This window comes from Elephas maximus, chromosome 24, assembly GCF_024166365.1.
Source record: "Elephas maximus indicus isolate mEleMax1 chromosome 24, mEleMax1 primary haplotype, whole genome shotgun sequence".
NCBI classification, from domain to species: domain Eukaryota; kingdom Metazoa; phylum Chordata; class Mammalia; order Proboscidea; family Elephantidae; genus Elephas; species Elephas maximus.
Window position 1 is genome coordinate 45819335 of NC_064842.1, and position 27535 is coordinate 45846869.

Below are 27535 nucleotides of genomic sequence, written 5' to 3' on the forward strand. Positions count from 1 at the left end.
GTTAGAATTCCAGCTCATGTTTTAGGGGGACACAATTCATCCCATTACACCACCTTTCAGGTTGGAGCATCCGGCTTGATCCATCATTCCTGTACGCCTTTCACATCATTCCAAATTCTCTTCTACTTGGTTAAGGGATGAAAAATAAACACGTATTGAGCACCTACTGCGTGCTAGGCGTTGTGCTCATTGCTTAGCACATGGTACGTCCCCAGTAACCCATAACAATCTTGATGACGATGAAAGTGAGGCTCAGAGAAGCTAAGTAAGCCCACAGCCCCGGCCCTTGCTGCACATCTGGGCTCCCTCAACTCAACTCACTGCCTGAGGTATTGTGAGCCCTCAGAAGAGCACTGGCTGTCCAGCTGTGTGACCTCAGGGAGGGCAGGTAACCATGCTGGGCCTCAGTTCTCTCCTGTAACCTGGTTTTGAAGCTTCCCTTGTGCTCCGGGAGTTCTATGCTTCACCATTTGCCTAGCACTGAGCTGCGTGCCATGTCCTGAATGCTGTGGTGGGAAGTATTCCTGTCCTCAAAGAAAATCCAATTGTGTTGGGGAGGTAGACTCCTGAGAAGGCTGTGGGCAGTGATGTAGGTAATACCCGGTCATGCATGTGTCACATCACCCAGCCTCAGAGCTGCTACCACTTTATATACCCCCAGTAACTCCCAAGCCTCTACCCCCAGGCTCTCTGCTGAGCTTCAGACCCATAAATCTTAAAGATATCCTAAGCGGAACCCCTCGTCTTTCCCTAAATCTTCTCCTCTTCCTATTCCGTCCATCTTCATGAATGCCATCACCACCACCAGATGCCACCCCTCGTTCCAATATCAAGTTCCCTGCTCTTGTCCACAAAGGAAGGACCAGTCTCAGCCCTTATCATTGCCGATTGCAAGAATCTGATGACTTCCTTCCTAGTCTCAGTTCTACTATCTCATCCTGCTGCCAAAGCCATCTTTCTCAAACAGGTATCTGACCAGGTGTGTCTCTTGGTCTCTCTTTCACATACTCGCTCTCTGTCTCACTCTCTCTTACACAGACACACACCCACACTCATACTCTGCTTTGTTGACTCACCATAATTTTCAGGACAAAGTTTAAAACCCTTAACCCATTACTCATTCCACAAACATGTATTCTGTACTTGGAATACAGTGATTTACCAGCCAAGCTCCCCATGGGGTTCCTAGTGGGGATCGTATTTCAGCAAGGAGAGATGATCATAAACGAGAAAAACAATATCTTATATAACTTCAGGTTATGGTATGGCCCTGACTGCCCCTACTCCTCACGGATATCGTCGCAGCTCCCATCCAGTTTCCCATCGCACCATATGCTTCCTGATTCTGTGTCCTTGCTCATGCTGCTTTTGCTCTCCAAACCAATAACAATAGTGCTGGTGATGATGATGATGATGTTAATAATAACAAACACTTGTATAGCTATTTAGTATGTTCCAGGAACTATTCTACACACTTTACAGACGTTAAATCATACAATCTAATCCTCGTTAGGTACGTACTTTTTTTTTGTGCCCATTTTACAGATAAGGAAACTGAAGCACGAAGTTGTTAACTAACTTGACCTCTTCTAGGAATGTGGGATACGCCACTGAACAACACAGAGAAAGATTTCTGCCTTCACTGTAGTTGGGGGAGCCAGACAATAAACAAATCAAATAAATCGTGCAGTATGTTTTATGGTGGTGAAAATCCTACAAAGAATAATAAAGCAGAATAAGGGAGATGATTGAAAGTGCCTGGGTGGGGATTTCAGTTTTAAATAGGGTAGTCATAGAGTGCCTCATTCAGAAAGTGACATTTGAGCAAACATTTGAGGAAGCTAAGGAAGCAAGCTATGGAAATATCTGAGGCAAGAGTACTGAAATCAAAGGGAACATCAAGTGCAAAGGTCCTGAGGCAGGAGCATACCTGGTGTGATCATGGAGCAGCAAGGAGGCCACTGAGGCTGGAACAGAGTGAGCCAGGGGGAGATGATAAGAGATGTAGTCAGAGAGGAAATGGGCATCCAGCCCATGTAGGGCTATGGGGGCCATAGTGAGGATGCTGTCTTTTACACTGAGTGAGATACAGGCATACCTCGGAGATACTGCAGGTTCGGTTCCAGACCACCACAATAAAATGAGTATCGCAATAAAGCAAGTCACATGACTATCTTTGTTTCCTAGTGCATATAAAAATTACTTTTATACTACACTATAGTCTATTCAGTGTGTGATAGCATTACGTCTAAAAAAAATGTACATACCTTAACTAAAAAATGCTTTATTGCTAAAAAATGCTAACCATCATCGGAGCCTTCAGCGAGTTGTAATCTTTTGGCTGGTGGGGGGTCTTGCCTAAATGTTGATGGCTGCTGACTCATCAGGGTGGTAGCTGCTGAAGGTTGGGGTGGCTGTGGCAATATCTTAAAAAAAAGACAACAATAAAGTTTGGTGCAATAATTGACTCTTCCTTTCACAAAAGATTTCTCTGTAGCACGTGATGCTGTTTGACAGCCTTTTACCCACCGTAAAGCTTCTTTCAAAATTGGAGTCAATCCTCTCAAACCTGACACTGCTTTGTCAACTAAGTTCATGTAATGTTCTAAATCCTTTGTTGTCATTTCAACAGTGTTCACACCATCTTTACCAGGAGTAGGTTCCATCTCAAGAAGCCACTTTCTTTGCTCATCCACAAGGAGCAACGCCTCATGACTTTGAGGCAGTTCAGTCCCATCTTCAGGCTCCACTTCTAGTTCTCTAGCTATTTCCGCCACATCTGCAGTCACCTCCTCTACCGAAATCTCGAACCCCTCAAAGTCATCCATGAGGGTTGGAATCATCTTCTTCCAAATTCCTGCTAATGTTGACATTTTGACCTCCTTCTATGAATCAGGAATGTTCTTAATGGCATCACAGATCTAATAATAATGAAAAAGTTTGAAATACTCTGAGCAACAAAAGTGGAACTGAGGTTGTAGTTGGGAAAGAAGCAGCCGTCACTCACTGGAGCTGGGAGGGGCATTCCTGCCACTTCTGTGGAGGCTTAGCATCCTGTCCTCGGCTTATGTTCAGTCCTGGTTAGGGTGTGGCCTTAATTTTGTTTTGTTCCACCATGGTCACAGGGTGATCTCATCTGACAATGCTTGGCATTCTATGGAATTGTTTCTGTGCAGTAGGGCACCACAGTCAGGCTGTTAGCTGCCAGGGCTGGTGTTTCTACTCTCGATTTGCTTGTGTGTTGACTCTGACTCACAGCGACCCTCTAGGACAGAGTAGAACTACCCCATAGGGCTTCCAAGGAGTAGCTGGTAGATTAGAACTGCTCACTGGTTAGCAGCCGTAGCTCTTAACCACTGTGCCACGGGGGCTTTCACATATTTAGACTTAAACTAGCCACAGTTCCAAAATAGAATCCCCGGGTGGCACAAACGGTTAAGCACTCAACTACTAGTTGAAAGATTAGCAGTTCGAATCCACCCAGGGCCGCCTCAGAAAAAAGGTCACAGTCTTGAAAATCCTATGGAGCAGCTTTACTCTGCACACTGCGGTCAGTCACCATAGAATAACAAGTTCCAAAACAGATACTAGTTTTATGTACTGAGTAATAAGCCTGATTAGAAAAAATCCAGATAGCCTGAATGGATCATTTCACCCTGACATCCAAACAGTCCCCCTTCTCCAGGGAGGGTTTAAAACACGCCAAACTGGATCCCGTGGGGTCATATTTCTGACTGATCATTCATAGGCAGGCAGGCTAGCATTGTCCTTGATCACATTTTTTGTTATGACTCTCAATGCCCTCTTCCTAAAAAGGATTTGAGGCCACTTATGATAAAAGGCCCCCACGTGTCTGTCAGTTTGTCATACTGTGGGGGCTTGCGAGTTGCTGTGACGCTGGAAGCTATGCCACCGGTATTCAGATACCAGCAGGGTCACCCATGGAGAACAGGTTTCAGCTGAGCTTCCAGACTAAGACAGACTAGGAAGAAGGACCCAGCAGTCTACTTCTGAAAAGCATTAGCCAGTGAAAACCTTATGAATAGCAGCGGAACATTGTCTGATATAGTGCTGGAAGATGAGCCCCCCGGGTTGGAAGGCACTCAAAAGATGACTGGAGAAGAGCTGCCTCCTCAAAGTAGAGTTGTCGTTAATGGCATGGATGGAGTAAAGCTTTCGGAACCTTCTTTTGCTGAAGTGGCACGACGCAAAATGAGAAGAAACAGCTGCATACATCCATTAATAATCGGAACCTGGAATGTACGAAGTAGGAATCTAGGAAAATTGGAAATTGTCAAAAAAGAAATGGAATGCATAAACATTGATACCCTAGGCATTAACGAGCTGAAATGGACTGGTATTGGCCATTTTGAATCAGACAATCATATAGTCTATTATGCTGGGAATAACAACTTGAAGAGGAGTGGTGTTGCATTCATCATCAAAAAGAATGTTTCAAGATCTATCCTGAAGTATAATGCTGTCAGTGATAGGATAATATCCACACGCCAGTTAATACGACTATTTTTCAAATTTATGCACCAACCACTAGGGCCAAAGATGAAGAAATAGAAGATTTTTGTCAGCTGCTACAGTCTGAAATTGATGGAACATGCAATCAAGATGTATTGATAATTACTGGTGATTGGAATGCAAAAGTTGGAAACAAAGAAGAAGGATCAGTAGTTGGAAAATATGGCCTTGGTGATAGAAACAATGCTGGAGATCGAATGACAGAATTTTGCAAGACCAACGTCTTCTTCATTGCAAATATGGTGACTATACACATGGACCTCGCCAGATGGAACACACAGAAATCAAATTGACTACCGCTGTGGAAAGAGACGATGGAAAAGCTCAATATTATCAGTCAGAACAAGGCCAGGGGCCAACTGTGGAACAGACCATCAATTGCTCACATGCAAGTTCAAGCCGAAACTGAAGAAAATCAGAGCAAGTCCATGAGAGCCAAAATACGACCTTGAGTATATCCCATCTGAATTTAGAGACCGTCTGAAGAGTAGATTTGACACATCGAACACTACTGACTGATGACCAGATGAGCTGTGGAATGATATCAAGGACATCATCCATGAAGAAAGCAAGAGGTCACTGAAAAGAAAGGAAAGAAAGAAAAGACCAAGATGGATGTTGGAGGAGACTCTGAAACTTGCTCTCAAACGTCGAGCAGCTAAAGCAAAAGGAAGAATTGATGAAGTGAAAGAACTGAACAGAAGATTTCAAAGGGCAGCTCGAGAAGACAAAGTATTTATAATGACATGTGCAAAGAGCTGGAGATGGAAAACCAAAAGGGAAGAACACACTCGGCATTTCTCAAGCTGAAAGAACGGAAGAAAAAATTCAAGCCTCTAGTTGCAATAGTGAAAGATTCCATGCGGAAAATATTAAACAATGCAGGAAGCATCAAAAGAAGATGGAAGGAATACCCACCCAGTACCATCGAATCGATTCCGACTCATAGTGACCCTATAGGACACGGTAGAACTGCCCCATAGAGTTTCCAGAGTCATTATATCAAAAAGAATTACTGATGTTCAACCATTTCAAGAGGTGGCATATGATCAGGAACCGATGGTACTGAAGGAAGAAGTCCAAGCTGCTCTGAAGGCATTGGTGAAAAACAAGGCTCCAGAAATTGATGGAATATCAATGGAGATGTTTCAACAAACAGTTGCAGTACTAGAGGTGCTCACTCGTCTATGCCAAGAAATATGGAAAACAGCTTCCTGGCCAACTGACTGGAAGAGATCCATATTTATGGCTATTCCCAAGAAAGGTGATCCAACCGAATGTGGAAATTATAGAACAATATCATTAATACCACATGCAAGCAAAATTTTGCTGAAGATCATTCAAAAATGGCTGCAGCAGTATATCGACAGGGAACTGCCAGAAATTCAGGCTGGTTTCCGAAGAGGACGTGGAACCAGGGATATCATTGCTGATGTCAGATGGATCCTGGCTGAAAGCAGAGACTACCAGAAGGATGTTTACCTGTGTTTTATTGACTACGCAAAGGCATTCGACTGTGTGGGTCATAACAAACTATGGATAACACTATGAAGAATGGGAATTCCAGAACTTTTAATTGTGCTCATGAGGAACCTTTACATAGATCAAGAGGCAGCTGTTTGGATAGAACAAGGGGATACTGATTGGTTTAAAGTCAGGAAAGGTGTGCGCCAGGGTTGTATTCTTTCACCCTACCTATTCTATCTGTATGCTGAGCAAGTAATCTGAGAAGCTGGACTATATGAAGAAGAATGGGGCATCAGGATTGGAGGAAGACTCATTAACAACCTGCATCATGCAGATGACACAACCTTGCTTGCTGAAAGTGAAGAGGACTTGAAGCACTTACTAATGAAGATCAAAGACCACAGCCTTCAGTATGGATTGCACCTCAACATAAAGAAAACAAAAATCCTCACAACTGGACCAATGAGCAACATCATGATAAACGGAGAAAAGATTGAAGTTGTCAAGGATTTCATTTTACTTGGATCCACAATCAACAGCCATGGAAGCAGCAGTCAAGAAATTAAAAGATGCATTGCATTGGGTAAACCTGCTGCAAAGGACCTCTTGAAAGTGTTGAAGAGCAAAGATGTCACCTTGAAGACTAAGGTGCACCTGACCCAAGCTATGGTATTTTCAATCGCATCACATGCATGCGAAAGCTGGACAATGAATAAGGAAGGCCGAAGAAGAATTGTTGCCTTTGAATTGTGGTGATGGCGAAGAAAAATTGAATATACCGTGCACTGCCAAAAGAACGAACAAATCTATCTTAGAAGAAGGGCAGCCAGAATGCTCCTTAGAGGCAAGGACGGCGAGACTGCGTCTTACATACTTTGGACATGTTGTAAGGAGGCATCAGTCCCTGTGCTTGGCTGAGTACAGGGTCAGCGGAAAAGAGGAAGACCCTCAGCGAGGTGGATTGACACAGTGGCTGCAACAATGAGCTCAAGCATAACAATGATTGTAAGGATGGCTCAGGACCGGGTGGTGTTTCGTTCTGTTGTGCATAGGGTCGCTCTGAGTCGGAACCAACTCAAGGGCACCTAACAACAACAACAACGATAAAAGGCACAAATATAATAAAACCCCAAACTACTACCACAAGAATAAGAGATGCAACAAGTAATGGAGGAAGATAACTGTTGCATTTAAGTAGAAAACTTCTGGATTTACTGACAGCCAAGGCAACGGCAGTAAAAACTGACCCTTGCATGCAGGAAATATGGGATTTATTAGTTCATAACGATGTGCTCTGTGGCCAGCATAGCAAGCACAAAAAGAGTAGGGCCTGGGGAGGGAGAAGGCTCAGGACACAGAGGAGGGTCAGCTGGGGGGCAGCATGAGGCAGGATCCATGAGGACCTCCAAACCCTCTTGAACCAGGAGGATGAAGGAGGGAGAGGCCCAAGAGATAAGCAGAGCCTACAACTATCCATTAACCTATCCACAAAGACACCCCAGTCACTGGGCTGGGCTCAGAGCTCCAGACTCTGAAGAAGGGATCTCAAGAGCAGAAGAAAACAGGCCTAGGAGGGGTGGGATTCCTAAGCCAGGAACTTGGAGAGAGGAAACCAAGGCCAGGCCAAGGTCAGAAACATCTCACTCCTTCTGACTCTCTACTTTCCACACCCAAGATAATAGAATTGATACATAGTGTCCTTTGCCCAAAAAGTCCCCTAAGACTATAGGAATTGGCTCTAAGCCTGGGAATGAGCTGCACCTACCAGAGGCCCTTATTCCTGGTCCGGGTCAGAAGACAACAGGCCAAAATGAACCAAAGACCACACTGATGTTTTCACCTACTTCATCACCATGTGGCTCATCAAGCCTGAATTTCCCCCACTTTCCTTGGACGACAGCAATCATTTACCTTATCTGGTCTGCAGTCCATTAAGAATAAAGTGATCAGATGATAAAGTAGAGGTGTGGCTAAAAATAAGAATTTAAAAATTGCCAAAGCAGGAACTCTCACGACCCCGATGATTAAAAAGCAGAGTGCTGAAGGACTAAACAAATGAGCGGCAGGAAATAAAACCAGTTGTGGAGAATTCAGTTCTGACTCGTGGCGATCCCATGTGAGTCAGAGTGGTGCAAAGAGTTAAAATGCTCAGCTGCTAACCAAAATATTGGAGGTTCAAGTTCACCCGGAGGTATCTGGGAAGAAAGGCCTGGTGATCTGTTTCCAAAAATTCAGCCACTGAAAACCCTATGGAGCACAGCTCTACTCTGACACACACAGGGCGGTAAATGACAAGACCCTTGCTAACAGATGTCAGTGCGTTATGTCTCCAGAGTGTTTAAAAGCGAGGACTCTGGAGTCAGACTGCCTAGGTTCAAATCCAGGTTCTTCCACCGGGATAGAAAGATGACCAAAAAAACTAGCCACATTTCTTCGTCTCTCCTTGAATCTATGCTTTTTACAATGCAAACTCATAGTTCCTTTTATTAAGAGGTAGGGCCTGTCAAAGAAGAAACTAGTCTACAGGACAAATAGCCTACACGAATCATGGCCTTAGCTAGATGGTGCCTAGCTACCACTACTGACCATCCTCATCAGGGCCGCAGTCAATGGACCCTGATAGAATAGCAGAAATATGTGCAACATAGCCTCAAATTCCTGGGGGGCGGGGGCAACAGGATTACTGGACTTGTCGAGACTGGAGGAGCTCCCTAAGGCTATTACCCTAAGATATTCTTCAAAACTTGAACTAGAACTAACCTCTGAGATCACCTTGTAGCTAAATAACAGATTGGCTCACAAAATAATGAATATCACCCTAAGTACTGTGTTCCTTTTAAAAATCACCTGTATGAGACTAAACGATCAACAGTTACTTTAAAACAAAGATGAGAATATAAGGGGGCAGGGAAACTAGATTAATGGAAACCAGAATGGAAATAATGAGAATGTTCACACATTGTGAAGAATGGAACAAAAGTCACATTTAATTTGTGTAGAAATTGTTGAATGGGAACCTAAATTGCTCTGTAAACCTTCACCAAAAACACAATAAAATATTATTTAAAAAAAAAGAGGTAAGGTCTATTTCTCCTCCCCTTGAGTCTGGGCTGGCCTCGTGACTTATTTTGTCCAACGGAATGTGGCAGAAATAACAAAGTGTCAGCTTCAAGCCTAGGTGTGTTTTTCACTCTCTGCTGGAATCGTATCCCCACCGTGGGAGTAAGCTTGGGCTAGCCTATTGGATGATGAGAGACACACACGGCCCAGTTACCATCATTGCCCCAGCCAACAACCAGCCAACCTCTAGATACATGACTAAGGCCATCCTAGACCAGCCAACTGTCACCAGTCTACCAGTTGACCACAGACAAAAGAACAAGCCTAGATGAAATCAGCAGATCCTGGCCCAGATAAGCAGAATTACCTACTGTTTTAAGTGGCTGGATTTTCGGGTGGTTTATCATGCAACAACAGCAAGCTGATACACACTCACTAGCTGTATTTGGGCAATTTACTTAACCTTTCTAAACCCCGGTGTCTACATCTATAAAATGGGCATGATAAAAGTAGCAGCCACTTCACAGGATTGTTATGAAGATAACAGAAATCAATATAAGTGAATCACTTAGAACAATGTCTGAATTGTTCAACGTCCTGAACAATTGAACATTGCCTCTTCAATATCATGAACATACACACAGCTGTTGTTCATCGAGCACTTCCTCTGACTGAGCACTGTGATATTTTTCCTGAATTTTCTCATTGTGGCATCACAAAACCCAGATGAAGCCAGTACTATTGCTGTCCATGTTTTACAGGAAAAAGCGAGGCTCAGAGACATTGAATAAAAGATCACTCAGCTAACAAGTAGCAGATGTGGGCCTGGTTTCAGGTGTCTAACTTTCAAGCCTACTGTCTAGTTGATTGTACTACGCAGCCTATGAAGCTGCTTCTTGGAACTGGTAAAATGCAATTAGCTCAGGCCATTTCATGCCCCAACACAGAACGATCCCTAAGTTGGAACCTATGACAAATAAAAGATTAATTCACACATTATTGCTTTTCTTAAAGTTTAAATTGAATTATCCTCTAGGTAGCGTAGTGACCAAAACTTGGAAATCACCAACATTGTAGGTAAAGGGACATCTTTTCTAAATAAATGGAGAGTCAAATTTCATTATCAGCCGCTAAATGACAGGTTGAAGGGTCGAGTCCACCCAGAAGCCCCTTGGAAGAAAGACCCGGTGACCTGTTTCGGAGAATCAGCCACTGAAAACCCCGTGGGGCTCAGTTCTACTGTGACACACGTGAGGCTGACAGGAGTCAGAACAGGCCCGACAACAGCTGGGTGTTACCTGCATGACATCTCTTAGCCTTGGGATCAGTCCTTGGTCATTTCAATTTCAAATCTTTCTTTTCTTCCTGAAAGCGACGTGAACAACTTGACCAATTTAAAGGATTCAGTGACAGTGAATCACCTTACAATCAGCACGTTCTAGGCCTTGAAGACCTTTTGCTTTTTTATCTTAAGGGCTTCAATTTTTAAAGTCAGCGTTAATTTTGGCCCCATTGACTGAAGAAGTTTTGGTGTAATGCTACACCCACTGGGCTGTCTCAGTGACTAGATTAAGAGTGATCATTACTATTAAATTTTCACGTATGTATTGAAATGCATGAATAAAACTTCGGTGAAACAGATTATATCACTTGGGCATGGTTCCAAAAGAATAAGTCAAACAGAATGTGTTTGGAAGTCAAGCGATGCCAAAGAAAAAGTTTGCAGTGCCCTATATGGCCACAGGGAGGCAGCAGAGGGTCAGGAATGAGCCAGGGGCCTTCCACAGTCACAGGAAAAAAAAAAAAAAACAGATCTGGAAACAGCAATAGATGACCTGGATTTGAGTGAGTCCCATCGTCCCGGGCTCACTTAATGGCTCCAGCCCTCCATTTCCACATCTGAACTTCCGGAATGCTCTGAGCATCAAATGAAATACAGTATTGAAGCAGCTCTACTATACTTGAAAGAAAAGTGGACTTGGAACCCTGGGTTTGAACCTTGGTTATGCCATTTTATTCAGAGTCAATAATTTTTTTTTTTTTTTTTGGCTAATGCCTACTATGTACAAGGCACTGTGCTAAGTACTGGGGAAGAGATAATAATCATAGCTAACACTCATGGGACTTCAAGACTGTGTGGAACACAATTCCAAGCACTTTACATTGTATGTATTATTTCATTCAGTCATCTCTATCAGGGGTGCAGGTTTATCCTATTTTACAGATGAGGAAACAGCCTTAGAGAGGCTTAGGTAACTTTCCAAAGTCATTCAATAAGTTAGCGATGCAGCCAAGATTCTAACTCTAACATTCCGACGCCACAGCCAGGGAAGTAAACCCCTTGCCATGCCGTGTTTCATCAAGGTGAGTAGTATGGCCCCTGACTTGAAGAGCTCAGTCTAGTGGGAGAAAATGGGCTGTGAAGAGATGAGGTACAGTGCCATGCCGTAAGGGCTACAATCAAGTTAGGATTAGGGTGTCTTCGAATCACAGGAGTGGGAGCAATTAACTCTGTAAGGTGGAAGTCTGGGAAGGCTTCACTGAGGAGGTGATATTTTGAAAGTTGACATCCCTCACCTTACCACCCCTAATCAAACCAAGTGCCATCAAGTCGATTCCGATTCGTGGCAACCCCACGTGTTACAAAGTAGAATTGTGCTCCATACGGTTTTCAAAACTGTGACCTTTTGAAAGCAGATCAACAGGCCTTTCTTCCAAGGCATCTCAGTAAGTTTGAACTGACGACCTTTTGTTTGGCGGCCAAGCAATTAACCATTTGCACCTCCCAGGGACTCCTTCACCACCACTACCTACCCTTCTCCTGCCGACAAAAAAAAAGAGGAAAAATGTATTCCAGGCAGAGAGAACAGCATGTACATGTGCCGAGGTACAAATGGGAAGGAGAGAACCTATGAGTGAGGGCAGCCTGGGCAGGAGATAAGTCTGGAGAGGGAGATGGGTCAGATCAGAAAGAACCTGGCATAGCATGGTAAGATCTAGGCTTTATCTTACAGTCGAAGGTGAATCACTGAAGGGTTTTGATGCAGCTCGACACGCTCAGAGTTGTGCTTTATGGACGAATGATGGCAGCAGCGTGGAGAATGAGCCGGAGGGAGGAGAAGCTGGGGCGGGGAGACAAGGTGGGACGCAGTTATTATAGCCCAGATTGGAGAGGACAAGAGACTCCTGTCAGGAAGTCTGGGGAGGAGAAGCTGGGCTCAGCCCATTTCCGAGACTGGGTTTGTTGGGGATTAGATTGATGGCGGAGGAGATTGAGAAGACTGAGGACTGGGAAGCCAGCGCCTGAGCATCAGAAGGCAGTGGATATCTGAGGGAAGATGTTGACCTTGATGTTGAATGTGTTACATTTGAGGAGCCTGGGGACATCCAGGGAGAGTAGTCTAGTGGGAGGCTGGAAATCCTAATCTAAATTTTTCTTCTGACGGATTTAAAGCATGTAACTCAAGGGCATTTCTAACCATGTGTTATCTGCTAGGCCCTGGTGGTAGAAAATTAGAGAAGAGGTGCCTCATCTCAGGAGTCTACAGTCTGGTAAAGGGAGGCAGAAAGCAGGGCTCTAGGTGCTCTTACTTAGGTGGTCATAAACCGAAAAAACCAAACTTGTTGCCGTTGAGTCAATTCCAGCTCATAGTGACCTTACAGGGCAGAGTAGAACTGCCTCATAGGGTTTCCAAGGAATGGCTGGTGGACTCGAACGGCCAATCTTTTGGTTAGCAGACAAGTATAGGCAGCAGCCAAGCACTCAGCTGCTAACCAAAAGGTTGGTGGTTCAAGTCTACCCAGAGGCACTCAGAAGAAACTCCTGGAGATCTGCTCCTGAAAAATCAGCCATTGAAACCTCTATGGAGTGCAGTTCTACACTGAAACACTTGGGGTCGCCATGAGTTGGGGTTGACTCGACAGCAACAGGTTGGTATAGGCAGGAGCAGAACATGAAGGAGAGCCACCATATCAGAGCCAAAGAGTCAGGGAAGGTTCCCAGAAAGGCCCTTGAGCAGTTTTTGGAACATTCATGCATCCCTAGCCCAGTTGAGGAGGTGGTGGGTGCACGCATGAGAGTAGGGAACACAGCAGGGAAGAAGGACAAAGGTGGGGGAAGCTTGAAACAGTAAGGGAAATTTGGGAACTGCCAAAGGCTTGTTTTTTTTTTTTTTTGTGCTGTTTTTTTTTAAATAATTTATTTTATTGTATTGTCATTGTTGGAAATATACATGGTAGAACATACACCAATTCAACAATTTCTACACGTACAATTCAGTTAACTAATTACATTATTCAAGTCAAGCAACCCTTCTCACCCTCCTTTTCTACATTGTTCCTCCCCAGTAACATAAACTGTCTGCCCCTTAAACTTCCTAGCTAACATTTCCAGTTGCCATTGGCAATTTGATCCCATATGGATAGTACTTTAAAAGAGCATAGTGCTCAAGGAAGACATTCTTTATTAATTAAGCTAAACTATTTTTTTTGGTTTAAAGAAGATTTTAGGGGATATTTCTGGTTTAAATTTTAAAGATTATCTCAGGGCCAAAGTTTCAATGGTTCATCTAGCCTCAATGACTCCAGAAAGTCTGGATCCATGGGAATTTGAAATTCTGTTCTGCACTTTCCCCCTTTTGATCAGGGTTTGTCTGTAAAATCTTTGATCAAAACATTCAGTAATGGTAGCCAGGCACCATTCAGTTCTGGTCTCATGGCAAAAGAGACAAGTAGCCCCATGTTCCATTTCTTCCCTTTTTTCCTGATTCTCTTTTTTCTTCTGTCTGAAGGCTTCTTTTTAAGGGGCAGGAGAGGAAGTGCCATGAGCATACTAGAGAGGCCACTGGGAGCTGGCTCAGAAAGTACTTTGCCTGCTAAATCAAAGCCTGAAGTGCTCAGGGGGCAAGGACAGAGCCAGTGAGATGGAAGGTATTGGAGACCCTTGATAGCTGTGTGATCATCAGTAAATCACTTAACCCCTCTGAGAAACTAGATAGTATGGGACTATTTTAAGCCTAACACCTGGGAGAGGTATGGTTTAGAGAAGAGCTGTTCTTTATCTCTAACATATACCGACCACCTTCAGGCCACATCACTGAAGCCAAGACCACTCTGTATGGAAAGGGAAGGCTAGTTGAATGGGTACCTGAGATCAAGCCTTGAGAATGGTCTCTCGGCAGGCACCAGCCCATCACAGGGAGTCCATCAGTCCTATTTTTTTCTCTGTCACTTAGGGGTTAACTAGTTGCCTTTTAGCCTACATCAACTCACAGCAACCCCGTGTGTGTCAGAGTAAAACTGTGCTCCAAAGGCTTTTCAACAGGGCTTTGAATTGGTTTGTTCTGGTTCAAAGCTCTGCTGAGATTTTGCATTTCCACCCCAGATATACTGAATCTGAGTCTTCATTTTAACAAGATCCCCAGGTGATCTTAAGTCTACTAAGTTTTGAGAACCATTGCTCTCCCAGTGGTTTTCAGAATTGGTCCCTAACCAGCAACGTTAGCACCGCCTGGGAATTTGTTAGAAGTGCAAATTCTTAGCAGGGGTTTGAACAAGTTCCAAGCCCTGGTTTTCAATGGCTGAATTTTTGGAAGTGGATCGCCAGGCCTTTCTTCCAAGGTGACTCTGGTTGGACTCAAACCCCAACCTTTTGGTTAGCAGCTGAGCGCCTCAGCCATTTGTACCACCCAGGGACCCCCCCTTGCACGTCCACCTATCTTTTTCTACCGGCAGCCATATGGCTTCAGGAAATATTTCGCTTGCCTAAACATAATTGGGGCCCCCTCCTCATTAAATTAGGCTACTTTCAGTAAATGGTACGGTTGCTGATTTTATATTTCTGCCAAGCACACAGTACCCGATAAATACAAGTTAAAAGGTAAAAAGATGGGAGGGAGTAGTGAGAAAGGGAGAATGCACAGATGTCCCTCGTCAATACCTCCATGATGCCCTGGGTACCCTCCCTCTCAGCTCGGCCCATCTCTTGCAGACTGGCCTCCTCGCCCTGATATAGCTGGGCCAGAGCCCTGCTCTGCTGCTCAGTCCTACACACAGTCCCTGCTCTGCTGCTCAGTCCTGGGCATACCGTTGCCTCTCGCAACTTGAGTTCTTCATCCATATGTATTACAGAGTAATTGTACCCACCTTGTGGTGTAGTAGTTAAGAGCTATGTCTGCTAACCAAAAGGTCAGCAGTTTGAATCCACCAGGTGCTCCTTGGAAACTCTATGGGGCAGTTCTACTCTGTCCTATAGGGTGGCTCTGAATTGCTGTGAGTCAGGATGGACTCAACAGCAATGGGTTTGGTTGTATTTTTGCAGAGCCTTTGTAAGGCTAATGGAGACCAGAGTCTGTCACAGTGTTCATGCCCCTCTTCCTTCACAGGTCCTTAAACCTCAGATCCCTTCTGGCATCCCACACAGACTCATCCCTTAGATATGGAGTCTTCTACTTAGACTGCCTGAAGGCTGATTACTTTCCCCAGACTAACAACAGGGGAGAAATAAAATTCAATGTAAGATCCAGATCTGTGTATAAGCAAATGCTTCAAACTAGAGAACAGAGAATTTTTTAAATTAGAGGTAATGAGAAATTGATAGGATACGAAAGGAAAGAAGGGTGAACAGTAGGTGACTTACAAAAGAGCAGGCTTTGATTCTTGCACCTACCCCCAAATTCCTTCAGACCAGCCCACCCCCCTTAGTCCCTAGTCCACGGGATGGAGCAGGTTCATATACAGAGTGGCTTTGTGAAGCTCATCTCAGAGATATCTGTGAAACCAGAAAATACTAATTCTTCTGCATTTGTATGAATTATAAGGAAAATGAATTCAAATTGAAAATGGGAAGACATGAAAATGCCACAAAGATTACCACCTAAATGATAGTGTATGGCTACTTGACCAAAGAAAACTGACCCTCACTTAAACCTGAGGGTGGCTTGTTCAGAATCCAAGGAGCCCTGGTGGTACAGTGGTTAAGCACTTGGCTGCTAACCAAAAGGTTGGCAGTTTGAACCCATCAGAGGCTCTACAGGAGAGATATGTGGCAGTCTGCTTCCACAAAGATTACAGCCTTGGAAACCCTAAGAGGCAGTTCTACTCTGTCCTATAAGGTTTCTGAGTCAGAATCAACTGGACAGCAATGGTTTTGGGTTGAGTTTGTCTTGAGCCCAGGTCAGGTGGACAGAGAATTTGGGCTTGGAAATGACAGCAGGCTGAGTCCGGTTCCATCCTAGTGTAGGAGCTGTCATCAGCTAAAGGAAGTCACCAATCACTGCAGCCACCATTACAACTCATCCCCTTCTCTTCCGTTTTGCCAGTTGCCAGGTCAACACTGGTCTTTTGCTTGTCCCTGTACTCGTTAAGCTCAAGTTCACATAGCACCCATCCGCCCTGTGAAATTTCTGGAGGCCAGGTCAGTCATCACAGACTCTCCACAGCACTTCCCTTCCCCCTCTTCCCCTGACACAGCCCTCAGAAACACGGTCTCATTGTTCTAGTTCTGTTTTTTATTGTACAAGAATATTAACATGCTGAAACAGGAAAATGGGGATTGAGTACATCATTCATATCCAGGAAACCAGCTCCATTTGTCCACAATAAATAAATAATTAAACAGTGAGGAATTCTTGACAGGCTCGAAGGGGTTCCCAGCACGTTCAGAGGTAGAGTCTGGTGGAGAGAGGGAGACAGTCGGGCTGCCAACTCCTACCAAGATTCTCCAGTACAGGCAAAATGAACTTACAATAATAAATAACAGCAGCTACAACACCAACAACGATAACGGTAACAATATGCTATAACGATAGTCACAAAACCAACGACACATTATACTTAAATACTTCCTCCTGGAGGAGCTCACAGTGCAGAGAACAATATGACTTATCCTGAGGCTGAAGGGTTCATTCTCCTCAGCCTGGGTTCTTGTGCAGGAAGCCCCACCAGAGATGTTTGTTCAGTGATGCCCTGAGGTGACAAGCAGGTTGACCCCTCCCCAGCCCACCCCCAATCCTGCCTTTCCAAGCAGCCTGTCCCCAGCCTGCACATCTGCTTCCAAGCTCTGCCCAAGGGCATCACGGTCCCGGGCCCACAGAAAAACATCGGCTTAATTTAAACAGGCCTTCCCAGAGCTGGCAACAAGGGACATTTGTTTCTCCTGTTCCTCTTCTCTTCCATGCTGCTCTCTCCAGAGAAAGACACAGGGAGAGCTGTGGGTCAAGGGAAGGAAGATGCCCTTAGGGTCCCACGATTAGCCATTCGGTCCTCAGCTCCCCCAGCACCAGTTCCCAAAACCCAGGTGTGTGCTGAAACTGAGGCCCATCACAGCCTGCTGGGCACGGGAGTTGGACTGACCACCTGCCTGGAGGCCTCACACTTTCCTTCTCAGGGGCCCCACCTTCACCACACACAGCTAAGAGAGGACACCTCCCAGCAAGAGGCCCCTGGGCAGCCCTCCTCACGGGTGGGCTCTGCTGCCAACACAGTCAGAGCCTACCTCTAAGAGTCACCAAGAGCACCAAGATTAATTTCACATGAGCAAGACAGCCCCTTTTCAGGGTTCTCTGCCGCCTTGGAAAGGGGCTCAATGGTCAGTCGTTGAGGTATAAAAAGCTCATCTTGGGCAAGAGTCACATATGGCTCCTGGCCTTGACAATACTGAGGGGATGGACACACATGAAGTGCAAGCTAAGGGATCTTGGGTGGCCCAGAGGCAGGTGACGGCAGAATGGGACGGCTACACACACTTGCTCCCTTCTGTGCCCAGGACAGAACTAGGAAAACAGGATGGCATCAGAGTCAACTGACCAAGAGGCAAACCAGCTGACCTGGGTGCCTTTCCCCCCTCATTTCCAAGTTTCCCTTTACCCACTCTACCCTGGAACAAATCCCCTTGCCCCGGTGAGAACAAGAACCAATGGTAACTCTTGCACCACCCTTCTTTTCCCTAGAGCCCCACACAACCTCCTCTTCAGTCCTCAGCCACAGGTCTTGGATGTGGGGTACCCTCTCCTGCAAGGATTTAGTCCCACAGTATATGGAGACAAGGGTGTGGCTTCCCAAACAGGCTGCTGGTGCGGCTTTGTGCTTCACAGCTCTCTTGAACTTGCTTCAGTCCTCTTGAACTTGCTTCACAAAACCTGCCTCCCACCCAGGGTCTGCAGCCTCAGGGACGGGTGACTCCACCTCTTCTCCCGGCTGGCTCCCTCACTGCCAGGGAGGCTCAGGTGCATAAGGGCTCAGCTAGGCTGCAGCTGGATGCGGAGGCCGAGGCGGTTGTGGCTTGGGCAGCGAGGTCCTGGTAAGCCGGGGACTTCAGAAAGCGTGGGTAAGAGTCCTTCTCCATCAGGGTGCGTGTCTTCCCCTGAGCCACATCAAAGCATGTGGCTGTGGCAGCCTGCAGGTTCGTCCTCGTGAGCTCCCTGGTCTCGTGATCTATGTTCACCTGTGGGAAGGAGGGCAAGCACACAGGTGAGTGGGGAGGACTGACAGAGAGGCAGAAGAAAGAGCACTGAATTATGAATCAGGAGCCTGTGGTCTCCTGAGTCTATCACAAACTGGCTTTCCAACTCTGGGCCTATCCCCACATCTATGATTCAGCGTCTACCCTCCAATCTCAGAATGATTAGGATGACATGTTAAGAACGTCTGGACATAGATTGGACTGGACAATGGGTTGGAGAGGGATGCTGGTGAGAAGCGAGCTTCTTGGATCAGATGGACACTTGAGACTATGTTAGCATCTCCCGCTTGGAGGGGAGATGAGAGGGTGAAGGGGGTTAGAAGCTGGTGAAAAGGACACAAAAACAGAGAGTGGAGGGAGAGAGTGGGCTGTCTCATTAGGGGGAGAATAACTGGGAGTGTATAGCAAGGTGTATATGGGTTTTTGTGTGAGAGACTGACTTGATTTGTAAATTCACTTAAAGCACAATAAAAATTATTTAAAAAAAAATGTCTGGAGCCAACAACAAAATAAATAAAATTATATTAAAAAAAAAAGAATGTAGAGTCCCTGGTTGGTGCAAATAGTTAAACGCCCAACTACTAGCCAAAAGTTGGTGGTTCAAAGCCACACAGAGGTGCCTCAGAAGACAGGCCTGGTGATCTGTTTCCGAAAGGTCACAGCCTTGAGAACCCTATACAGCAGAGTTCTACGCTGCAGGCGTGGGGTTGCCAAGAGTTGGCGTCGACTTCGCAGCAACTAACAACAACAACGTTAAGAACGTATATATGAACCCCTTCCTTTACAATGACTCTGGTGCGAGTTGCCATCATCTCTTTCCTAGATTAGTGCCAGAGAATTCTAACTGGTCTCTCTCCTTGACTCTTGCCCCCATGGTCTATTCTTCACCCAGCAGTCTGAGTGGTCCTTTTAAAACCCAGGTCAGTTTGTGGCACCTTTGCCAAGACCATGCACTCCATGTCTTTCCATGTCACTCAGAAGAAAAGCCAAAGTTCTTGCTGGACCACATGGCTGCCTGGCTGCCTGGCTGCCTGTGTGACCTCATCTCCTCTCTCTGCCTCACTGACTCAGCTCCATGCCAGCCCACATGCTGCTCTGTGAATACGAAAGGCACTCTGGCCTTTGCACTTGCTGTTAGAATGTTCTCCCCTCCCTTAATCTGTCATGTCTCTGCTCATATGTCACTTTATCAGACAGCCCACCCCTGACCTCCTTGTATACAACGAAGGATCTCACTTCTCCCCACCCCATCTATCTCTGGCACCTCCCATCCGTCATGTCCTGCTTTATGTTTATCAGAGGACATATATTTTACTGCTTCCACTGGTGACTGTCATCTTCTCCCGTTTGAATATAAGTCCCATGAGGCTAGGGACTTTGTTTTGTTCACTGCTATATCCCCAGTGCCTATAACAGCACCTTGCATGTAACTGGTGCTCAGTAAACATCTGCGGAATAGTGCAGAATAAATAAACCAATACCAGTTGCCACTGAGTCCATTCAAACTTATGGCGACCCTATGGGTAGGTTTGCTGTGAGCTGGAATCGACTCAGTGGCAATGGGATTTTTTTTTTTTATGTGTGTCAGAGTGGAACTGTGCTCCATAGGGTTTTCGATGACTGATTTTTCAGACGTAGATCGCAAGGCCTTTCTTTCAAGGTGCTTCTGGGTGGACTCAAAGCACTAACCTTTCAGTTAGTGCGTTAAACATTTGCACCACCCAGGGGACTCCCAGAATAAATAAGAATGCTCAGAAAATAAAAACATGATACAAAAGTAGGGCATTACTATTATCTCTCCACAAGGTGGCCCCATGTTCTTTATCAAACACGCCACCTGCCATGCAGAGAAGGCCTGAAGGGAAGTCTGATCCAGGTAAGTTCACGGATCACAGACCTGCGGACCTGAGGCAAGTCAACCAGAGAGCCGCACCAGGTTGCATAAGATCCCTGTGATAACTTTGTTCCCCCACTTGCGTCAGTTGAGTCTGAAAAGGGCTGGGCTTACATAAGTGGGTATGTGCAGAAGCCCAAAAACCTACCAGCCCATCTCACCCCATCCAAATCTGAGAGTACCACGACCCAGAGGTAGGAAGGTGCTTGGCTTTCCTAATCTCCAACCCTAGAAGCCCACTCATCCCTGTGCCAAATAAGGCCACTCTACTTCTAAATCCAATCCTTCATCTCCTGGCCCCCTAAGATCTCCGATTTTGGAAGGAGCAGGGTCTGGAAGACCCACAGAACATGTCAGGGCTCTGACCTCTTTCGGGGCTTCGCTGCGAATGAATTCCTCAAAGATCCTGTGAGCCCTGGAGGCTAGCTTGGTAGCCGAGCGGATCTTTTTGAACTCCTCACAGGCCAGCCAGAACTCCAGGTTCTCTTCACTGAACTCCGTCTTCAGGAAAGCATGGAAGGCAGCCACTCCATCTGTGGTTGGGGGGAGAGAGGGGGAGGCAAGTCAGACCAGGGGACAGATGGGAAGAGAAAAAGAAAAGGCAGCAACTGCAGTTAATGGCTCTATTTTTAGGATGTCATTTTCTAGAACAAGGGCCTGCCTTTGTATTCTGAACAGAGGCTCGCTCACTAGGGGATCATCATTATTATTGTTACAACTACTGCTTTGCCCACACTGTCAGCATCCCCCCGGCTGGCTCCAAGACACGTGAGTGCACACGTGCCAACCACAGACAGACACCACAGGGTCCTACTCACTTTTACTGCTCAGTAGCAAGTCAAATGACTCTCTCCATCCCAGCACATCTTCTGAGAAGTTTCTGCTAAAAAGAAAAAAAAATCCAAGATTTTAAAATTTAAAAAATAAATCCACAAACCAATGCCTAGCCTAAATCCTTGCCAGAACTCTGAAACGAAGTAGCAAAATTCACACAAGGCTTGCTAGGTGATTACTGAAGCTGACTCCTCAAACTCCTGGTTGAGACTGGGGGTCGGGGGCAGTGGCATTTTCTATACGACAATTCAGTAGCCAGAAACCAAAATCTGGGACCTTTTGCCCTCGGCCAATATCTTTCAGGCTGCCTCTTCTCTGTCCAAAATTATTTCTATTCCCTCACCCTCAGAGCTTTGTTTTGAACACCTCTCCAAGGAAATGAAGGTCTCATGCATAGAGATTATGTCTACCCAGAACCCCAGAGCCTCATGCAGCACCTGGCACAGGTGCTGATGTTCCAAATGGAAGGGCTTCTAGGCAAGGTGTATGCTGATGCCAGTAGAAAGGTTCATAAGAACTCCAGTGGTTTGGGGTCCTGACCTAGCCCTCACTGCATATGCAATGCGCATCTACAGATGGGAGAGTCCAGTAACTAGACATTCAGGCCCTCCATGCAGTCATCTGTTGGTGGACTTAGAACCCTGGAACCACCCACCCAATCGTCCATGAGCCAAGCAGACATAGCAGGACCAACAACAAGCCCCACTAAAGAACCTCAGGGAGGGGTTACCACATTTTATCCCAGCACACCCTAGTTTCTCCTCCTCGAATTACTGCTTCTCATGGCTCCTTTCCTCAATCTGGCTCCCTCCCCACCAGGGGTCTTTGGCTGGTCAGCAGGACCTACCTCTCTTTGCTGTGTTTACTGCCCCACTCGAACTTGCCAACACTCCCGGTATCGGATCCCAACTCTGATTTGTGAAGAAAGATCCCCAGACGTGTCTTGAACTCTTTGGCTCTGGAAGACAAAGCAGGCGCCTATAAGGACTCTCCATTTACTCAGCCATTGTGGGGAAGCTTATGGGATCCCAGGAGAGCTCAAGCTAGTGCCACCCAAACTCCAGTCTCAGGGATTCCAGGGACCATTGGCTGTGCCCAGACCCAAACTTTGCTCTCTCTTTAGTGTCATCACCCCAGCAATAGGGAAAACAACCTCTGCGTGGCACTCAGGTAGGTCTTAATACTTTCCCATCGGGTTTACATACAGCATTTCAGATACGGGCTTTTCCCAGTTAAGTCACACTGGTCTATCCTTGTGCCTGTTGATTAGCGGAAGGCAGCTCAGCCTCTCTGGGCTTGTCAGTATTTCTGAAACTACGTGGAAACTGATTCCTGCCTTCATCTTTGCCCTTTTCCTTCCCAGGCACAAGCCCCAGTAAGGACTGAAGACTGCTGAGCAGCTCCCTGGGAAGTGGGCACATACCCGTCAGTGGGGCCGGATAAGCATCTCCCTGCCTTCTCAGGGGCAGAGAAGTCCATGTCCTAGCTCTGGGCCATGGAGTGAAAATCAAAAGCTTCAGAAACTGGGCAAACTCAGTTGTGCCAAAGTGGCCTTCCTGCAGTCGGGTATTCAGCAGGTCACCTAAAAAGGGCTGCTGTTTGTCAGGGGATGGGGAACGGCAGCAAACAGGGGCCCCTGCTGCCCTCCTTCTCGTGGCCCATCGCTTCTCTCGGCCTCTAAGGGAAGCATCGGAGTAGGCAGCTTCAGGTTAGCCTCCTCCTCTGCCTCCCCACTCGAGTCTCTAGCGCCCCACTCCCCCGTTCACCCAGGTCCCCAGGGCGACCGCTTCACCCTCTCAGAGTTGGAGGGACTAGGACTTCCTCCGGGCAGATGCCAAGCTCCACGGGGCAAGCTCCTCTTACCTCTCCAAGCAGGTGGTGGGGAAGGCGGACAGGGTCCGGCACATGGCTGCGGGAGCAGGGCAGCACGTCGCGGGGAGAATGGTGGCGGGCCCTGCGCTGGCTAGGCGGCGAGGAGCGGGAGCGGGAGCGGGAGCAGAAGCTAAGCCGCGCGCGCTTGGGTTCAACCAGCTGGACGCGGCAAGTTGGCGCTACCGCGGCTTTTATACCCTTGGGCGGGGGCGGGGCCGCGCGCGCCTCTGACCAATGGGAGCACGGGGCTGGGCTCTGCGGGGGGGGCAGGCGGCTGGGTGGGCGGCCCCGGCCTGCGCGTGGCTGCTGCTGCCCCGCCCCTGCCGGCGCGCGCTCACACCCGGGAGCCGCAGGCTGGGCCGGGCGGGGCTGGCGCCTCCTCCGGGTGGAGGAGGGGAAGACGGCAGACCTCGTGGGGATGAGAGAAGGGAACGCCACACACATAAACCCACTGACCTAGCAAAAGCAAGAAAGCAACTCAGCCGCGTCAGGAGGGTTTGCGTGGGGGTGGCGGTTGGGGGAGACACAGGCGGTGTCGGTCCCAGGAAAGTCTGAGTCTGTAAGGTCCCGAAGGTCAGGGGCACAGCGTCTAACAGGGACGAGATAGCGTCGTGGTTATACTGCTGACTACCGTTCACAGTGCCCCTATCCCCGCGGGCAGGGTGCTAAGCCCTTTATCATTATCTTCATCATCTCCATTTTCCTGATGAAACTGAGGACTATACAGACTCGCCCAAGTCCACGGAACTGGAAATAATCAGCATTGGGGGCGGGGGAAAGGAGGATTTATCGAGCACCTACTAAGTGCCAAATACTTTCACCAAGACTCATAGAAGTTAAATAACATCCTCAGAGTTACACAATTAGTAGCTCTTGGCACCAGAACTAAAAGCTAAATTTACTATATTTTTTCCACTGCCAAAAAAAGAATCTCAGCCTCTGTAAAGGGTAAATGATCCTGGGCTTAAGCAGTTGCTAGCTCAGTGTTGGCTTCTCTGACATAAAGGTAATAAATACCCTGCCTCTCTCTCCACCTCATCTTTCCTATAAAGACTTTGCAGCCTCCCCCATGGCCCCACCATCCCGAATGGGACTGTTATTACGAGGCAGCATGAACAATTAAAAGTATGCGAGCTCGAGCTAGATCTTTAGGGTTTCAAATCATGGCCCCACCACCTACTGATGGGAGACTGTGAGCAACTTTCTTAACCTTTGCCTGCCTCGTTTCCCTCATCCCTAAGACGGGAACCATGATACACCAATTCCACAAAGTTGTTGTGAAGAAGAAACAAGTTAATATTTGTATCTTAGTTTTCAATTCCCTGGGAAACAGACTCCAAGGCAGAGACTTGAACACAGAAGGTTGACTGAGGAGAGTTCTCTGGAACAACACCTGTGAGAGAGAGTGAAGCCAAGGTGAATCCCATGTCATTGCAACAGAGGCCGCAACTAGTCCCAGGAGACCCTCTGGAGCTGGGAGAGCCCTTTGGAGGTGTCCCCCATTGAGGCAAAGGGGTGGGCCATGTACCCCCACACGGACCAGTCATTGCATGCGGCTCCCCCAAAAGATGGCCTAACCATAAGCAAGGCAGCTTCTTTCTGCCAAAGGCAACTCTTGAAGAGGGATTCCACTAGAGCAGACGACACTCCTGATGGCTGGGGGCTGGGGTCTCAGTCCTGAAGGAGGGATCTGGGTGGCATCCCACAGCATCCACAACACGTAAGATGCTTAGAACTGTGCTCAACCTGTAATCAGCACTTAATAAATGTTAGCTTCCTTTTTTATTTAATAGGGATACACGGATAGCAAGACAATAAGGGATAATAGTGGGGTTTGGTGCCTCTTGGAATTTAGGTGTTTATTTCATAGGAAGCACTACAAATTGCCATTCCTCAGCAGGCCTGCTCTATTTACCTGGATGTGAAGGGTTAGTAAACGATAGAAAAAAAGGGAAGAAGAGGCCACCCCACCTGCAAAAGCTCATTGAGAAAGCTGACTGAGAAAAGCAGGTAAGGGAAGGAAAGGGCTTCCTTTGTCAAAGCAGATTCCCTTGTTAAGCTGGGGTTTGCAGAAGCTGACCCAGTTAGTCAAAATCATAATGCACTCTAAAGAGCCAGAGCCATAATCCTTCCCAAACCTCCCATGGGTAGGGTGGAGCCCAGAGGCAAATCCAGCAGTGGCTCCTCACATTGGCAGTACCATCTCAGACCCTAGCATCCCCTCTTCGCCCCCATCCTGCCTGCCCAGGCTCTTGTTCTTCCTTTCTCACAAGTCCAAGGGGGGATTGGTGTGGGGCAGGGAGGTGGGCGTGGGTTGGGAGTGGGGCAATGGTGTGTAACCAGGCAGTGGTTTCAGCACAGTCCCCCACCCTTAGACTACCCTATGGAGCCAACCTCCCCACCGCCATCAACAGGACGTTCTGCTGGTGGTGTTGTCAGCTGAGATAAGGGGTTGTTGTTTCACCTGGTGCTGCCCAGGCCCCAAGGCACACTTTTAGAATACAGGTACCAGGTAGGTGTTGTTTGTGGGACAACTTTTCTTCATGCAGCAAAAACCAGTTTATGGAAGAATCCCACCCACACTCGTGTCCTCAGTAGCACCATGTTCCAACCAACCCAGGCACCGCCAGATGACAACAACAATCTTGATGATGAGGGGAACCTGCTAAGGCTTCCTGAAACCTTCCCATCCCTTCTGCCTCCCTATGGCTAGGTCAGGTGAGCTTTTAATTTCCATTTTGCAGACAACAAAACAGTAGTGTCGAAGGTACCCCTAGTTAAGTACACTAAAACAGCTGGGACCTGGGCCAGATCCCCAGATTCTGGACCTTGTACTTCTCCTATCTGACAAAGAAAGCAAAAGAGACAAAGGGATTGACTAAATGAGTACGCAGACAAGCAAATCTGAGCGCACAAAGCTCCCTGCTCAGATGAAGAGCCCTCTCCGAGTTCAACCTGTCTCCCAGTTGCCATGGTTACCCCTTCAGTTTCCAGGCAGAAACTTTTTGAAGTTCACAATGTATCCCAAATTCGCTTCCCAGCAGATCGGTCGGCATCTGTAATTTCAGTAATGCAGGATGACTAGATAATTGCTGAAAATCTAGCAAGTTAGCTCACCTGTGAATTGCACTGACTTTGACAATACCTGTATCTAACCTCGTTTTTTGTCCAGTGCTCCCACCTCAGCTGCGCTCGCTTTAATGGAAGAGGTAGGGACACAGCTCTGTGGGCTGGGCCATTTGAGGTTGCCAATACGGGCAAAGCTGTGGTCAGGATTAAACATTACACAATGTCCCAGGTCTATCTCCTCCAGCCCCTCTGACCCCCAGCACCACTCCTTCCACCGAGACTGAAGTCTAGCCAGGATCTTTGTCTAGGGAAAATGAACACTTTCCTGATCTCTGATTTGGCATAGATGACCCCCACAGTGGTCTGGATCCTCCAAACTCAATCATCAGTCCACCACGAAACAGTTATTAAGGATTTACTATGTTCCCAAGTCAGTGGGGAAAACCACAACTTTTAAGACTCTTCCCTACCTTCAAGGACCTTATAATCTATTTAAGGAAATAGATTTAACACAGTGGGGGGTGGGGGGGTGCCGGGAGAAGGATATGGAAGGAAATTATTGCCTGGAGCTCCAACAGATGTCCAGGGAAGGGGGAGATCAGAAGGGGCCGGCAGTGTTAAAAAACAAGTGAGAGAGGATTTGTCAGCCATGAAGACAGTAAAATTTAGATGGACGTGTAGGATGGAGCTTGCTGCAAGTGGGAGAAACCAGTGGAAAAACCTGTTATGGCTGTGTGCAAAGGTGTTCATTTAGGCAGGAAAGCCTAGGAGTTCCTTAAATACTGGCAGAGATGTTTAGACTTATGGAATGCACAACTGGATGACATTCCTGGTGACCAGTTACCAGTTGCCATCAAGTCGATTCTGACTCATGGTGACCACTTGTGTGTCAGAGTAGAACTGTGCTCCATAGGGCTTTTGATGACTGATTTTTTGAGAAATGGATCACCAGGCCTTTCTCCCAAGGCGCATCTGGATAGACTCAAACTGCCAACCTTTCAGTTAACAGCCAAACACATTAACTGTTTGCATCACCCAGGGACTCCTGCTTCTGGTTTAAGAGCAGGGGCAAAACTTACCCTGAGGCAGCTGGATGAGGAGGCAGAGATCCTCTCCAGCAGACCTGAAATAGGCAGTCCCTGGGGGACATTTCCCTTCAGGGTCATAACAAAAACTCTGGGCTCCCTCCCTCCTGGGTAGAGAAAGTTGATGGAGTTCAGCCTAGGTACAGGAAGTTGACTGCTTCTCCTTGATCATTTTCTAGGGCACTGGGTGCGGCTCACTTTGGCAGCCCTGTTATTTCCTCTCTGGTTTCTCCTCCTCTTCCCTCCCTCCCTCTTAGGGAA

The 27535-nt window shown here is 46.9% G+C and overlaps 1 protein-coding gene across 2 annotated transcripts; it reads right to left on the reverse strand.

Annotated features, from left to right (window-relative positions):
* Positions 1 to 17068: 17068 nt before the first annotated feature.
* Positions 17069 to 23271, reverse strand: RGS16 (regulator of G protein signaling 16). 2 transcript variants are annotated; one of them, XM_049868522.1, is made up of 5 exons: positions 23112 to 23271; positions 22096 to 22206; positions 21233 to 21294; positions 20781 to 20947; positions 17069 to 18502 (listed from the first exon to the last, which is right to left on the reverse strand). In XM_049868522.1, exons 1-5 carry the CDS (start codon positions 23153 to 23155, stop codon positions 18281 to 18283), a joined length of 606 nt encoding a protein of 201 aa, XP_049724479.1. In that variant the 5' UTR covers positions 23156 to 23271; the 3' UTR covers positions 17069 to 18280. The 2 variants fall into 2 exon arrangements, with proteins under 2 accessions (XP_049724479.1, XP_049724478.1); XM_049868521.1 differs by having other exon boundaries at positions 21233 to 21297.
* Positions 23272 to 27535: the final 4264 nt, after the last annotated feature.